The sequence below is a fragment of the Manis pentadactyla genome, chromosome 1 (assembly GCF_030020395.1).
Source record: "Manis pentadactyla isolate mManPen7 chromosome 1, mManPen7.hap1, whole genome shotgun sequence".
In the NCBI taxonomy this organism is placed as follows: domain Eukaryota; kingdom Metazoa; phylum Chordata; class Mammalia; order Pholidota; family Manidae; genus Manis; species Manis pentadactyla.
Genome location: NC_080019.1, coordinates 206,065,026 through 206,079,713, shown reverse-complemented (window position 1 = coordinate 206,079,713; position 14,688 = coordinate 206,065,026). Strand labels below are relative to the sequence as shown.

Here is a 14,688-nt window from a genome sequence, read left to right as displayed (position 1 = left end):
TTTTTGCCTTTGTGCTTTTGGGCAGGATTATGCTCCCTCTGGAGCTAGCATTATAGCATCCACTTTGCCTGCTTAATTCTAGCTTATCCTTTTGAATAGCCTTCTCGTAGAATCCTTCACTGTCCTCTACTCTGTACTCCTATAGCACCCTGCACATGCATCTGTCATAGTTAATACACTTTATTGTAATTGTAGGTTTTCTTTTTCCTTTTCTCAGAAAGGGTATGTACCAAACTCCATTTTGGTTACCTCTGGGTAGTGGGGATGCTGAGGGAGGGCTTCCTGTTTCTACTGTTTGTTGTTTGAATTTTTTTATGATGTACCCTTTTATAAAATTAAAATACCCTATTATAATAAGCATATATTTTTAATCAAAACAAATTTTAATGAAACATACTTTAAACATATTTAAAGAGAACTAAGTGTATCCTTTCTTCCCATACTCTGAGTGGTTTTCCCAGGTCATTATCTGCCCAGCTCTGTTAAAAGTTATGCAACTTTTCTTTTTCCACTGTTTCCAGTGACCTTCTAACTGAGAATACTTTACTTACTGTCCCGATCCTGGATGCCCTTTCCAGCCTCCAGCTTGACCCAAAGTTCCTCTCTAAGGTAGGAAAGACTGCTTTTCCAGAAACAGAGCCAGCTTTCTCACCTCATCTAAGGCAATGTCAGTCATTGCGTTAGAGCAATTGCATGCGATGAAAATTCACTTTGAAACAATATTGAATGACATTTGATCTCTTTTTTTCTTTTTGATGAATTTCATATATTATACCATGATAGATTTGCTGCTGTTTTTAAGCAGTATGTTTTAGGCAAAGTCTTCCTTATTGCCTGAATACTTAGAGATTCTCCCCATAGGAATAACAATTTTTTATGCCTTCCCCTAACCAGTGGAATATCAGGCTCCAAAATGTAAAATAATGCCACTTTTACATTTATCACCGATTTTTGAAAGAAAACTTTCAAGCTGAAAACTTGAAATTTGGAAAAAAAATAAAATGAGATGTTTTTCTTCCTAAATTACAAGAAAACTGAGTGAGAGGAGTGATTTTTCTAATTTTACCTAACAAGTGAGTATTACATTGAGGTATTAACATGAAAATATTTAAGGCTTTTGTGTTTCTTATGTTTAGGTCCGCCAGTTGGTGATGGATAAGCTGTCATCTGTCACTTTGGGTGATTTACCTGTGATGATCAAGTTCATTCTTCATTCCATTACAGCCACGGATGCACTTGAGGTACCCTATTATTTCCCAACAAACACCAATAGGGTGCTAGACCCTTGAGAGTACAGTGAGTGACAGTGCCGCCCTTGTGAAATGAAACTCAGCAATCAAAAAAAGACCAACCCAAATGAGATATACAAAGATAAATTATTTAAATTAGTAGGTTCCAATTGCTCTTCTCTGTCCCCAAACTAATTGATAATGCTGTTTAATCCAGGTAGTATGTAGGAGAGAGAATGGAGCAACTAGCAAGGTTTATTGCTCTGTGTAAGCTGCTACAGGTTATATTTGCTCTTTCAGTGTAATACATGAAAGGAATTCTGGAATTTTTAAGGGCATGACATACTATATTTATAACTGTCTTTTTCAGAATTCCTTGTCTAACATTTTAACAGTTCATCCTCAGTCTTTCAGAAGACTGTTAATGGTTCGCCTGTTGAGAGAGTGGGCTTTGCCTATCCACCAGTAATGAGCAGTATATTTTCTAATATATTTGCCTATCCACCAGTAATGAGCAGTATATTTTTTCATAGCTAGTATTTATTATCCGCAGGTGATTTCTGCACTTCGGGGAAAGTTGGATGTGCAGCATTTTATTTTGCCATCACAGTTTAACCATTTCCAAAGCAAGTTGAAATATAAAGGACAAACAAGGTATAAGCTCATTGGCAGTTGCCACCCTTTTCCTTACATGGGCAAGGAAAGTTTTCTGATCCTGAAGCCAGGACAGTAGATCTTAATTCTTGCCACTACAAATAATGGTATTAGTATTACACTCATGTAATACTATATAGTTTTCAAATCATATCTAACGTGTGTGTGTGTGTGTGCACATGTGTGTGTATTCTTTTAGCTATTCAGTTCAGTCCAAGAAAGACTGCAATACAAGTTAATTAGACAGTTTACACATGAAGTTGTGACTTGTTCCAAGGCACATGGCTAGTAAACAGGAACCTGGATCTTACAGGTTTCCCTCCAGGAAGTGGAACAATAATTTTTTCTCCCCTCTGCTACTCGTAGTTCTTCAGGAAATCAGGAAAATGGCGGCCAAGACTGTGTTACTCTCGTCTTTGGTGTAATAAAGTCAGCTGTTAGATACGAGAAAATCATTGCGGAAGCTTGGCTTAAGGTGAGTAAGATCTTTGGGACTTAGAACATTTAAGGAGAAAAAGGTGGCAATCAGTGATAGTCGCATAAGTAAAGGTAGGTTGAAATAAAAGTCTTGAAAGTTGATCAAGTAGAAATGGTAGATCTTGGTTAGCCAGATGGGCAGATTAATTCACAAATAAGAGAATAGGCATGCTGAATGAGGCAAAAAGTGCCCCACTTACATGTTGTAATGTTTTTGTGACTCTTGTTTTTTCAGGCAATTGAAAACACTTCCTTGGTGTCTGAACACAAGGTAATGTTCATGTACTGTGAATTTTAAGTATTGTAGACTTAAAGTTAGAGATATTGGCTAGTTTCCTTTCTTCTCTCACTTCCTCTAGTCATCCTTTTTGTGCCTTCTGTAGCTGCTCTAATAAACATTAGCTGTCTAGGGAAGACAATCTGAGGGTGTGACTTGCCAGATGGCCTCCTCTTTTCATTTTTTCTGGCAATAAAATAAGCCTAAGAAAGCTGTAAGGGAACATATGAACATTCCAAACAAGCACAGCAAACTGCAATAAAAAAAAACCCCAAGTCCCCACCAGTGAGGTGGTGAAGACTGGAGTCAGCTGGGTCTTGGGTCAGGTCCCTGTGTCTGATTGCTTTTCCTCTCAAGTGGAAGTGTGAAGATAATGACATTCCATGTTTTACTTTAGGCCTAGTTAGACCTGACTAGAATGAATCATATAATCCATCCACTGTCAAGATGATGGTAAGCAATTATGGGAAAGTGGACAAGAAAATGGTGTGTGTGAGGCTCCATCATATAGGATGCCCGGATAGGCATGACCCAGTGTTCTGTTGTTCTGCTTGCTGTACTGCGCATGGCAGTAAACATGTTCGCTGGCCCATGCTGGCTTTGTTCTGCAGCACTATGCCCTGAAAACTTTCTGCTGCTGCTTCTATGCCCTGAATAAAGGCATGTTCACTGTTACCACTGTGCCTTGTTTTTTTTCAGCCTCCCTGAATTGCAATCCAACCTTCCAAATGCAGATCACTTGCATTACAGCAGACCTATCTTAATTCTGGAAGTTTTTTCTTCTGTCAAGAAGTTGTGTGATTTTTTTATCTACTGATTAGTTCCCTTTAAGGATTTTTCATTAGTTGGAATCTTTTGTTTTGTGGGGTTTTTGTTAGTTGGATTATCCAAAATTGGGTGATTTCTTTTGAAAGCTTTTATGATACTGAATAAAATAATAAAAAACTGAATGATCATTTGTGTGTGGGGAGGCAAAATGACCTACTGCAGCTTTTCTTTTTGCCTAACCAGTGGCTATCTGCATACTTATTTTTTTTTATTAAGGTTTCATTGATACACACTCTTATGAAGGGGTCACAAGAAAAACAATGTGGTTATTACATTCACCCTTATTATCAAGTCCCCCCCATACTCCATCGCAGTCATTGTCCATCAGTGTAGTAAGATGCCACAGATTCCCTATTTGTCTTATCTGTGTTACACTGTCTTCCCCGTGACCCCACACACACCATGTGCACTAATCATAATACCCCACAATCCCCTTCTTCCTCCTTCCCCACCTGCCCTCCTCCACCCCTCCCCTTTGGTAACCCCTGGTCCCTTGGAGTCTGTGAGTTGCCTGCTATTTTATTCCTTCACTTTTGCTTTGTTGTTATACTCCACAAGTGAGGGAAATCATTTGGTATTTGTCTTTCTCTGCCTGGCTTATTTCACTGAGCATAATGTCCTCTAGCTCCATCCATGTTGTTGCAAATGGTAGGATTTGTTTCTTACGGCTGAGTAGTATTCCATTTTTTATATCCACCACATATTCTTTATCCATTCATCTACTGATGGACACTTAGGGTGCTTCCATATCTTGGCTATATTGTAAATAGTGCTGCAATACACATAGGGGTGCATATGTCTTTTTTAATCTGAGAAGCTGTTTTCTTTGGGTAAATTCCAAGGAGTGGGATTCCTGGGCCAAATGGTATTTCTATTTTTAGTTTTTGAGGCACCTCCATACTGCTTTCCACAGTGGTTGAACTAGTTTACATTCCCACCAGCAGTATAGGAGGGTTCCCCTTTCTCCGCATTCTTACCAGCATTTGTTCCTAGTCTTTTCAATGTTGGCCATGCTAACTGGTGTGAGGTGATACTCATTGTGGTTTTAATTTGCATTTCCCTAGTATTTAGTGGTGTGGAGTATCTTTTCATATGCCTGTTGGCCTTCTGAATTTCTTTGGAGAAGTATCTCTTCATATCCTCCGCCCATTTTTTAATCGGGTTATTTGCTTTTTGAGTGTTGAGGCATGTGAGTTCTTTATATATTTTGGACGTTAACCCCTTGTCGAATATGCCATTTACAAATATATTCTCCCATTCTGTAGGATGTCTTTTTGTTCTGTTGATGGTGTCCTTTTCTGTACAGAAGCTTTTTACCTTGATGTAGTCCCATGTGTTCAATTTTTATTTTTCCCTTGCCTGAGGAGGATACGTTCAGGAAAAAGTTGCTCATGTTTATAATCAAGAGATTTTTGCCTATGTTTTCTTGTCAGAATTTTATAGTTTCATGACTTACATTCAGGTCTTTGATCCATTTTGAGTTTACTTTTGTGTATGGGGTTAGACAATAATCCAGTTTCATTCTCTTGCATGTAGCTTTCCAGTTTTGCCAACACCAGTTGTTGAAGAGGCTGTCATTCCCCTGTTGTATATCCATGGCTCCTTTATTGTATATTAATTGACCATATATGCTTGGGTTAATATTGGGAATCTCTATTCTGTTCCACTGGTTTGTGGGTCTGTTCTTGTGCTTCTACCAAATTGTCTTGATTACTGTGGCTTTTTTGTAGAGCTTGAAGTTTGGAAGTGAGATCCCCCCTGCTTTATTCTTCCTTTTCAGGATTGCTTTGACTATTTGGGATCTTTTGTGGTTCCATATGAATTTTAGAAATATTTGTTCCAGTTTGTTGAAGAATGCTGTTGGTAGTTTAATAGGGATTGCATTGAATCTGTAGATTGCTGTAGGCAGGATGGCCATTTTGACAATATTAATTCTTCCTACCCAAGAGCATGGGATGAGTTTCCATTTATTGCTCTCCTCTTTAATTTCTCTTTAGAGTGTCTTGTAGTTTTCAGGGTATAGGTCTTTCACTTCCTTACTTAGGTCTATTCCTAGGTATTTTATTCTTTTTGATGTAATTGTGAGTGGAATTCTTTTCCTGATTTCTCTTTCTGCTAGTTCATTGTTAGTATATAGGAAAGCAACAGATTTCTGTGTATTAATTTTGTATCCTGCAACTTGGCTGAATTCAGATATTAGTTCTAGTAGTTTTGGAGTGGAGTCTTTAGGGTTTTTTATGTAAAATATCATGCCATCTGCAAACAGTGACAGTTTAACTCCTTCCTTACCAATCTGAATGCCCTTTATTTCTTTGTGTTGTCTGATTGCTGTGGCGACGGCCTCCAGGACTATGTTGAATAAAAGTGGAGAGTGTGGGCATCCTTGTCTTGTTCCCGATCTTTAAGGAAAGGCTTTCAGCTTCTCTCTGTTAAGTATGATGTTGGCTGTGGGTTTGTCATATACGGCCCTTATTATGTTGAGATATTTGCCCTCTATACCCATCTTGTTGAGAGTTTTTATCACGAGTGGATGTTGAATTTTGTCAAATGCTTTTTCAGCATCAGTAGAGATGATCATGTCATTTTTGTTGTTCTTTTTTGTTGATTTGGTGGACAATGTTGACGGATTTTCAAATGTTGTACCATCCTTGCAATCCCTCAGATTAATCCCAGTTCATCATGGTGTATGATCCTCTTGAGGTATTTTTGAATTCAGTTTGCTAATATTTTGTTGAGTATTTTTGCATCTATGTTCATCAGGGATATTGGTCTGTAATTTTCTTTTTTTGTGGGGTCTTTGCCTGGTTTTGGTATTAGAGTGATGCTGGCTTCATAGAATGAGTTTGGAAGTATTCCCCCCTCTTCTACTTTTTTGAAAACTTTAAGGAGAATGGGTATTATGTCTTCTCTAAATGTCTGATAAAATTCAGCGGTGAATCCATCTGGCCCAGAGATTTTGTTCTTGCGTAGGTTTTTGATTACTGATTCAGTTTTGTTGCTGGTAATTGGTCTGTTTAGATTTTCTGTTTCTTCCTTGGTCAGTCTTGGAAGGTTGTATTTTTCTAGGAATTTGTCCATTTCTTCTAGGTTTTCCAGCTTGTTAGCATATAGATTTTCATAGTATTCTTTAAAAATTCTTTGTATTTCTGTGGGGTTCATTGTGATTTTTCCTTTCTCATTTCTGATTCTGTTTATGTGTGTAGATTCTCTTTTTCTCTTAATAAGTCTGACCTAGGGGTTTATCTATTTTGTTTATTTTCTCAAAGAACCAGCTCTTGGTTTCATTGATTTTTTTCTATTGTTTTATTCTTCTCAATTTTATTTATTTATTCTCTGATCTTTATTATGTTCCTCCTTCTGCTGATTTTGGGCCTCATTTGTTCTTCTTTTTCCAGTTTCAATAATTATGACTTTAGACTATTCATTTGGGATTGTTCTTCTTTAAATATGCCTGGACTGCTATATACTTTCCTCTTAGAACTGCCTTCACTGCATCCCACAGAAGTTGGGGCTTTGTGCTGTTGTTGTCATTTGTCTCCAAATATTGCTTGATCTCTATTTTAATTTGATCATTGACCCATTGATTATTCAGGAGCATGTTGTTAAGCTTCCTTCTGTTTGTGAGCCTTTTTGCTTTCTTTGTACAATTTATTTCTAATTTTATACCTTTGTGATCTGAGAAGTTGGTTGCTAGGATTTCAATCTTTTTGAATTTACTGAGGTTCTTTTTGTTGCCTTGTATGTGATCTGTTCTGGAAAATGTTCCATGTGCTCCTGAGAAGAATGTGTATCCTGCTGCTTTTGGGTGTTGTGTTCTGTAGATGTCTGTTAGGTCCATCTGTTCTAGTGTGTTGTTCAGTGCCTCTGTGTCCTTACTTATTTTCTGTCTGGTTGATCTGTCTTTTGGAGTGAGTAGTGTGTTGAAGTCTCCTAAAATAAATGCATTGCATTCTATTTCCTCCTTTAATTCTGTTAGTATTTGTTTCACATGTGTTGGTGCTCCTGTATTGGGTGCACATATATTTATAATGGTTATATCCTCTTGTTGGACTGGCCCCTTTATCATTATGTAATGTGCTTCTTTATCTCTTGTGACTTTCTTTGTTTTGAAGTCTATTTTGTGTGATACAAGTACTGCAACACCTGCTTTATTCTCCCTATTGTTTGCATGAAATATCTTTTTCCATCCTGTCACTTTTAGTCTGTGTATGTTTTGGGTTTGAAGTGAGTCTCTTTTAAGCAGCATATAGATGGGTCTTGTTTTTTTATCCATTCAGTGACTCTATGTCTTTTGGTTGGTGCATTCAGACCATTTACATTTAGGGTGATTATCGATAGATATGTACTTATTGCCATTACAGTCTTTGGATTCATGGTTACCAAAGGTGCAAGGGTAGCTTCTTTACTATGTAACCATCTAACTTAACTCTCTTATTAAGCTAGTATAAACACTGTCTGATGATTCTTTATTTCCCTTACTCTTCCTCCTCCATTCTTTATAAGTTAGGTGTTTTATTCTGTACTCTTTTGTGTTTCCTTTGACTGCTGTTGTGGATAGCTGATTTTGTTTTTTGCCTTTAGTTGGTATTTGGTTGGTCTGCTTTCTTTGCTGTGATTTTATTTTCTCTGGTGACATTTATTTAGCCTTAGGAGTGCTTCCATCTTGAGCAGTCCCTTTAAAATACCCTGTAGAGGTGTTTTGTAGGAGGTAAAAAGACAACTTTTGCTTGTCTGGAAATTGTTTAATCCCTCCACATTTAAATATTAATCGTGCTGGATACAGTAGTCTTGGTTTCAGGCCCTTCTTCATTGCATTAAATAAATCATTCCATTCTCTTCTGGCTTGTAAAGTTTCTGTTGAGAAGTCTGATGATAGCCTGATGGGTTTTTCTTTGTAGGTAATATTTTTTTTCTCTCTTGCTGCCTTTAATACTCTGTCCTTGTCTTTAATCTTTGCCATTTTTATTATTATATGTGTTGGTGTTGTCCTCCTTGGGTCCCTTGTGTTGAGAGATCTGTGGGCTTCCATTGTCTGAGAGACTATTTCCTTCCCCAGTTTGTGCAAGTTTTCACCAATTATTTCTTCAAAGACACTTCTGATCCCTTTTCTCTCTCTTCTTCTTCTGGTACCCCTATAATGTGAATATTGTTCCATTTGGATTGGTCACACAGTTCTCTTAATATTCTTTCATTCCTAGAGCTCCTTTTATCTCTCTCTGCCTCAGCTTCTCTGTATTCTTGTTCTCTGGTTTCTATTAATAGTCTCTTGCACCTTTCCAGTCTGCTCTTAAGATGTTCTATTGATTGTTTCATTTTTTGTTGTCTCCCTCTGGACTTCATCCCTTAGATCTTGCATGTTTCTCTACAGCTCCATCAGCGTGGTTATGACTTTTATTTTGAATTCTTTTTAGGGAAGATTGGTTGTATCTATGTCACCAGGCCGTCTCTGGGATTGTCTAAGTGATTTTTGACTGGACCAGATTCTTCTGCCTTTCATGGTGACAGAAGTGGTCTCAGGCAGCTGGTACATTTGTCAGCTGGGAGTACAGACTCCCTTTCTGCTTGTTGGTTGCCTTGCCCTTTTCCGCTCTCTGTGCTGTCTACCCGCACACTGGGTGTAGCCTCTGGGATAATCTCCTGAGCTGCTGTGTGTGGAGCGGCCCTCGGGCTAGCCTAGAGCACTGCGGGGATCACAGCCGCACTGGGTGTGTTCTACTGTGAGAATGGCGCCACTTCGTGCCTTCTGGACCTTGCTTCGGCTTCCGCTGCCTGGGCTGGTTACCCGCACACCGGAAGGCATTCCCTGGGATAATCTCCTGAGCTGCCATGGACGGGGACACCCTCAGGCCAGCCTAGCTCACTGAACGAGTTACCACATACACTGGGTGTGTTCTCCTGCCAGAAAGGGGCCACTTCGTCCCTTCTGGACCTTGCTCCAGCTTCCGCTTCCTGTCCCGGTTAGCTTAATGCTGGGAGGAGACTGTGTGTGGTTGCTGTGGGTGGGGCCACTCTCCGGCTGCTCTCCAGCTGTTGCAGGTCCGCTGGTCTACTTACAGCACTGGCCCGGGGGAATGAATGGTATGTTGCTTATCACCATGAGGGGCTTCCGGGCTGCTTTGCCCCCCAGGGGTTAGGGAGCCCGAAGTTCCTCAAGATTCCCAGGCTGCTGGGCTCAGTGTGGTTGGATGATTTTGTTCAGCTGTTGAGCCCTTGTCCCTTTGAGAGTTTTAAAAGCCCCCGCTTTTCTTTTGTCTCAGGGGAGCTGGCTGTGGAAACTTGCTCACGGTCTCCATCTCGGACCCTACCATTCCATTTTTCTAATATCCAGTACACCATGCAATGTGTGTCTGTCCTCCCAGTGCAGATTACTAGGGCTGGTTATTTAGCAGTCCTGTGCTTCCACTCCCTCCCCACTCTGACTGTTTTCCTCCCGCCAGTGAGCTGGGGTGGGTGGAGTTCTCAGGTCCCGCTGGGTCACAGCTTTGTATCTTGCACCCTTTGTGAGATGCTGAATTCTCGCATATGTAGATGTAACCTGGCTGTTGTACTGTATCTTCTGGTCTCTCTGTTAGGCGTAGTTGTCTTTGTTGTATTTTCAAAAATATATATGTGTTTGGGAGGAGATTTCTGCCACCCTACTCAAGCCGCCATCTTGAGCCCCTCCTCTCCTTGGGTACATAGATATTTATAATCGTCATATCCTCTTGTTGGATTGGCCCCCTTTATCATTATGGAATGTGCTTCTTTGTCTCTTGTTACTTTCTTTGTTTTGAAGTCTATTTTGTCTGATCCAATTACTGCAACTCCTGCTTCTTTCTCCCTGTTAGTTGCATGAAATATCTTTTTCCATCCCTTCACTTTCAGTCTGTGTATGTTTTGGGTTTGAAGTGAGTCTCTTGTAGGCAGCATATAGATGGGTCTTTTTTTTTATCCCTTCAGTGACTGTGTCTTTTGATTGGTGCATTCAGACTATTTACATTTAGGGTTATTATTGATAGGTATGTACTTAATGCCATTGCAGGCTTTAGATTCATGGTTACCAATGGTTCATGGTTAAGTTCCTTACTATCTACGAGTCTGACTTAACTCACTTAGTATGCTGTTACAAACACAATCTAAAGGTTTTCTTTTTCTCCTCCTTTTTCTTCCTCCTCCATTCTTTATGTATTAGGTATCATATTCTGGATTCTTTGTCTATCCCTTGATTGAATTTGGGGATAGTTAATTTAATTTTGCATTTGCTTAGTAATTAGCTGTTCTACTTTCTTTACTGTGATTTTATTTCCTCTGGTGACAGCTATTAAACCTTAGGAACACTTCCATCTATAGCAGTCCCTCCAAAATAGACTGTAGAGATGGTTTGTGGGAGGTAAATTCTCTCAGCTTTTGCTTATCTGGAAATTGTTTAATCTCTCCTTCAAATTTAAATGATAATCTTGCCGGATAAAGTAATCTTGGTTCTAGGCCTTTCTGCTTCATTGCATTAAATGCATCATGCCACTCCCTTCTGGCCTGTAAGGTTTCTGCTGAGAAACCTTAACAGCATCTGATATTAGCCTGATGGGCTTTCCTTTGTATGTGATCTTATTTCTCTCTCTGGCTGCTTTTAATGCTTTGTCCTTATCCTTGATCTTTGCCATTTTCATTATTGTATGTCTTGGTGTTGCCTTCCTTGGTCCCTTGTGTTGTGAGATCTGTGCACCTCCATGGCCTGAGAGACTGTCTCCTTCCCCATATGGGGGTAGTTTTCTGTAATTGCCTCCTCAAATAACACTTTCTATCCCTTTTTCTCTCTCTTCTTCTTCTGGTACCCCTATAATGCGAATATTGTTCCTTTTGGATTGGTCACTCAGTTCTCTCAATATTCTTTAATTCCTACAGATCCTTTTTTTCTCTCTGTGCCTCAGCTTCTTTGTATTTCTCTTCTCCAATTTCTATTTCATTTATTGTCTCTTCCACCTTATTGAGTCTTCTTTTAAATCCCTACACTGTATTCTGTAATGATTGGATCTCTGTACTGAATTCATTCCTGAGTTCCTGAATATTTGTCTGTACCTCAATGGCCATGTTTGATTTTTTTTTATTTTGGTATCATTAATCTGTAATTACATGAGGAACATTATGTTTACTAGACTACCCCCTTCACCAAGTCCCCCCTGCATACCCCATTAGTCACTGTCCATCAGCATAGTAAGATGCTGTAAAATCACTACTTGTCTTCTCTATGTTGCACAGCCCTCCCTGTGCCCCCCCCCACATTATACATGCTAATCGTAAGGCCCCCGCATGTTTGATTTTTATTTTGAAATCTTTTTCAGGAAGATTGATGAGTTCAGTTTCACTTGAACCTTTTTCTGATGTTTGTGGGATTTTGGTTTGAACCAGGTTCCTTTGATGTTTCATATTTGTATGTGGCACTCTCTAGTGCCCAGAAGCTCTACTCTCTGGACCTCTTCGGCTCCTGGAGTTATGTCAGGCATCTCAAAAGAGCAGGAGAGCATGGGAGTGGTGCTGGTGCCTGGGGGGAGGAAATAGCTGTTTCCTGCTTCCCGGCTGCTGTGCCTGTCTCCACTGCCAGAACCAGTGGGTTTAATACACAGGTGTAAGCCTCTATGTTTTGCGGTTTTAGTTGCCATAGGCAGTGCTTCCCTCTGGCTGGCCTGACGCCAGGGCAGGGACTATTGGTTTGTAAGCCAGGTGTGGGGTGGCTGGGAGGAAGGTGCAGCAGGCTGCGTATCACAGTGTGGGGCCTTGGCTCTGCATAACCAGCCAGGGGGCTGGAGCGTCTGAAGATTATGATAGTTCCCAGCGTCCTGGGCAAAGTGAGCCTGGACAATTTTGTCTACCTGTCCTTTCTCCTGAGCAGTAAGCTCCATTCAATCGTTGCCCCTTTAGCCGCCCTCTCGGTCTTAGGAAGTGTCTCCGAGTGCCCGCCTTTCTTTTGTCTCTGAGCAGCTGGGTATAGATCCCTGTTTTCCACAGGCAGCTTGGATCTCAGTCTCTCCAGGTATTTCGCCTGTCTCAGCTTTCCAACCCCACTAATCACCAGAGTACCATGTAATGTAGGTTTGTGCTCCCAGAGCAGATCTCCAGGGCTAGGTGTTCAGCAGTCCCAGGCCTCTACTCCATCCCTACTTCATTTCTCTTCTTCCCACTGGTGAGTTGGGGTCGGGGAACAACTTGGGTCCCACCAGATCACGGCTTTCGTATGTTACCCTGTCTATGAGGTCTGTTCTTTTTTCCAGGTGTGTGCAGTCTGGCGCAGTCTTCTTTCCTATTGCTCTTTCAGGATTAGTTGTATTTATTATATTTTCATATTATATGTAGTTTTGGGAGGAGGCCTCTCTCTTACCTCTCACGTCACCATCTTTAATCTTTCCAAGAATAGATTTTTGACGTGGTGATGCTCCTTATCATCTATAGCACCAACACTCAGATGAAGAAGTATGCTGAGAGAGTGCTAAGAAATAAGGTTCGATCACGCTGCTTTGAAGATGATCTTCTACAGAGCACATTCTTAATTCATCAGTTGGTAAGTGTCAGAGAATCAGACACATTAGTCTGAAAGTTGTGGAGCTGTTATTTTAACGTTTCCTGCCCAGGACCCTGCAGAATCTCAACTGCACCAACATTTCTAGGTGTTGATCTTAGACAGGGAGCTCAGTATATTTCAACACATAGTACGATTATTACTTCTCTTGATGGAGACCTTATCATGTTAATAAAACCAACCTAAGAGCGATTCTCATCTTTGTAGTAAAAAGGTCACAAAATTGGTTTATATTGAACTTAACTATAGTTAAACCCCAAATTCTTTTTTTATAGGAGATGTTTTAATTCAAGTCTTCCAAGTACATACTTATGTAACTTGATTTTTAACCTAAAATAGAAGGTTTGCAGCTCCCATATAAAATTTCACTGTTAGTTTCAACCCATTGTTCAAGCCCACTGAGAGTTTCAAATTTTAATTTTGCATTAGTAATTTCAATTCTCTTGCTCTGTGTGATCTGCAGCTTTGACAGACTTGCCTTCTGTATCACATTCTAAGTAGTTTTTGAAAAACATTGCAGGAATGCTAGTAGAGACATAATTTTGCATCTATTAAACCATCACTATTTAGCCATTAAGCATTGTGACCCTTGGGTCATCATTCCTATTGAAATATAAACCATTTGAGTTGGAATTATGTAAGCTAGGAATCTTGTTTTTGAGGTGAATATTAGGATATTTGCAGTGTATACTGTCTTAGAAAACCCAGTGGTTTGAGGCTTGGCCTTGAAATTAATGAGAATGTGTAGCTGGATCTTAAAACTTTAGGAATGGATTTAATATTTGTGTTATTTTATCTTACAGTTCTTTCTGTGTTTACTCCTGACATTGATATATGTTTTGGTCTATAATTTTCCAAAGGACAGAAGCCATGTGTAATTCTTTATTGCATTTTCCCCAGTGAAGTGTTATATCCAGTTCAGTGCCTAAGTTAAGATTTTTTATTGTGCTGAAATCAGTAAAGAAACTGGGCTTAATAACTGGTTATTTAATGTCCATTTACTGCCTTTTTGGTAGGGCGTGATTAGTTCTCCTCTTCATCTTCTTTAAAACACATCGGTTTAATTAGCATTGAATCTTACAGACTGATTTCAAATCATAACCAAGGCAGAGAAGGCCCAATATATCGCCAGGGAGGCAGATGATTGAGGAAATTGGCATTTAGAAGACCTGGAGTCTAGTCTCAATTGGGCAGACAGTAACAGTGCTATTAGGCTTATAATTTAACTTCTTTGAGTTTCAAGGTCAGTTCTTATCCATATGTTGAATCCCATTGATCCTGAGAGAAAACTCATAATTTTAACAGATTATTCTGAGTAAAACAAAGGTTAAGGTTCCTTAAGTTAAAGTGAGAGTTGGTGAGAACTCTGACATTTCGGGTTAGCAACTCTTGCTGCTGTAATAACAAAATTTCTCCCACAGCTTCTTTTTTCTTTCCTCTTCCCCCCTCAAGGTTCTTAAGGATGTTTGTCCATACATTCTGTTGTTGGCTCAGAGTTTTTTGCACTCCCTAGACCAGAGTATAAGTTGGTTTGGCAGTCTCCTGTACAAGTACTCATTTAACGTTTTTGACACTTACTGCAAGCAGGTATGTTGGCATACTTATTTTGGAAAAGAGAGAACAGGGAATAGGAACGACATGCAATTCCAAGTGACTTGCATGTGATCTGATGT

At 39.7% G+C, this 14,688-nt stretch overlaps 1 protein-coding gene across 4 annotated transcripts in view; it reads left to right on the top strand.

The window, feature by feature from the left end:
• The window catches only part of FANCD2 (FA complementation group D2), a 71,982-nt gene that overhangs the window by 15,899 nt on the left and 41,395 nt on the right, over positions 1–14,688 (top strand). For all 4 annotated transcript variants that reach the window (XM_036923474.2, XM_057506731.1, XM_036923473.2 and 1 more), the window contains exons 10-16: positions 522–609; positions 1,137–1,241; positions 1,783–1,883; positions 2,250–2,358; positions 2,596–2,631; positions 12,854–12,997; positions 14,468–14,602. In XM_036923474.2, the coding sequence (XP_036779369.2) occupies positions 522–609; positions 1,137–1,241; positions 1,783–1,883; positions 2,250–2,358; positions 2,596–2,631; positions 12,854–12,997; positions 14,468–14,602 (718 nt within the window). The remainder of the gene's footprint in view (positions 1–521; positions 610–1,136; positions 1,242–1,782; positions 1,884–2,249; positions 2,359–2,595; positions 2,632–12,853; positions 12,998–14,467; positions 14,603–14,688) is intronic.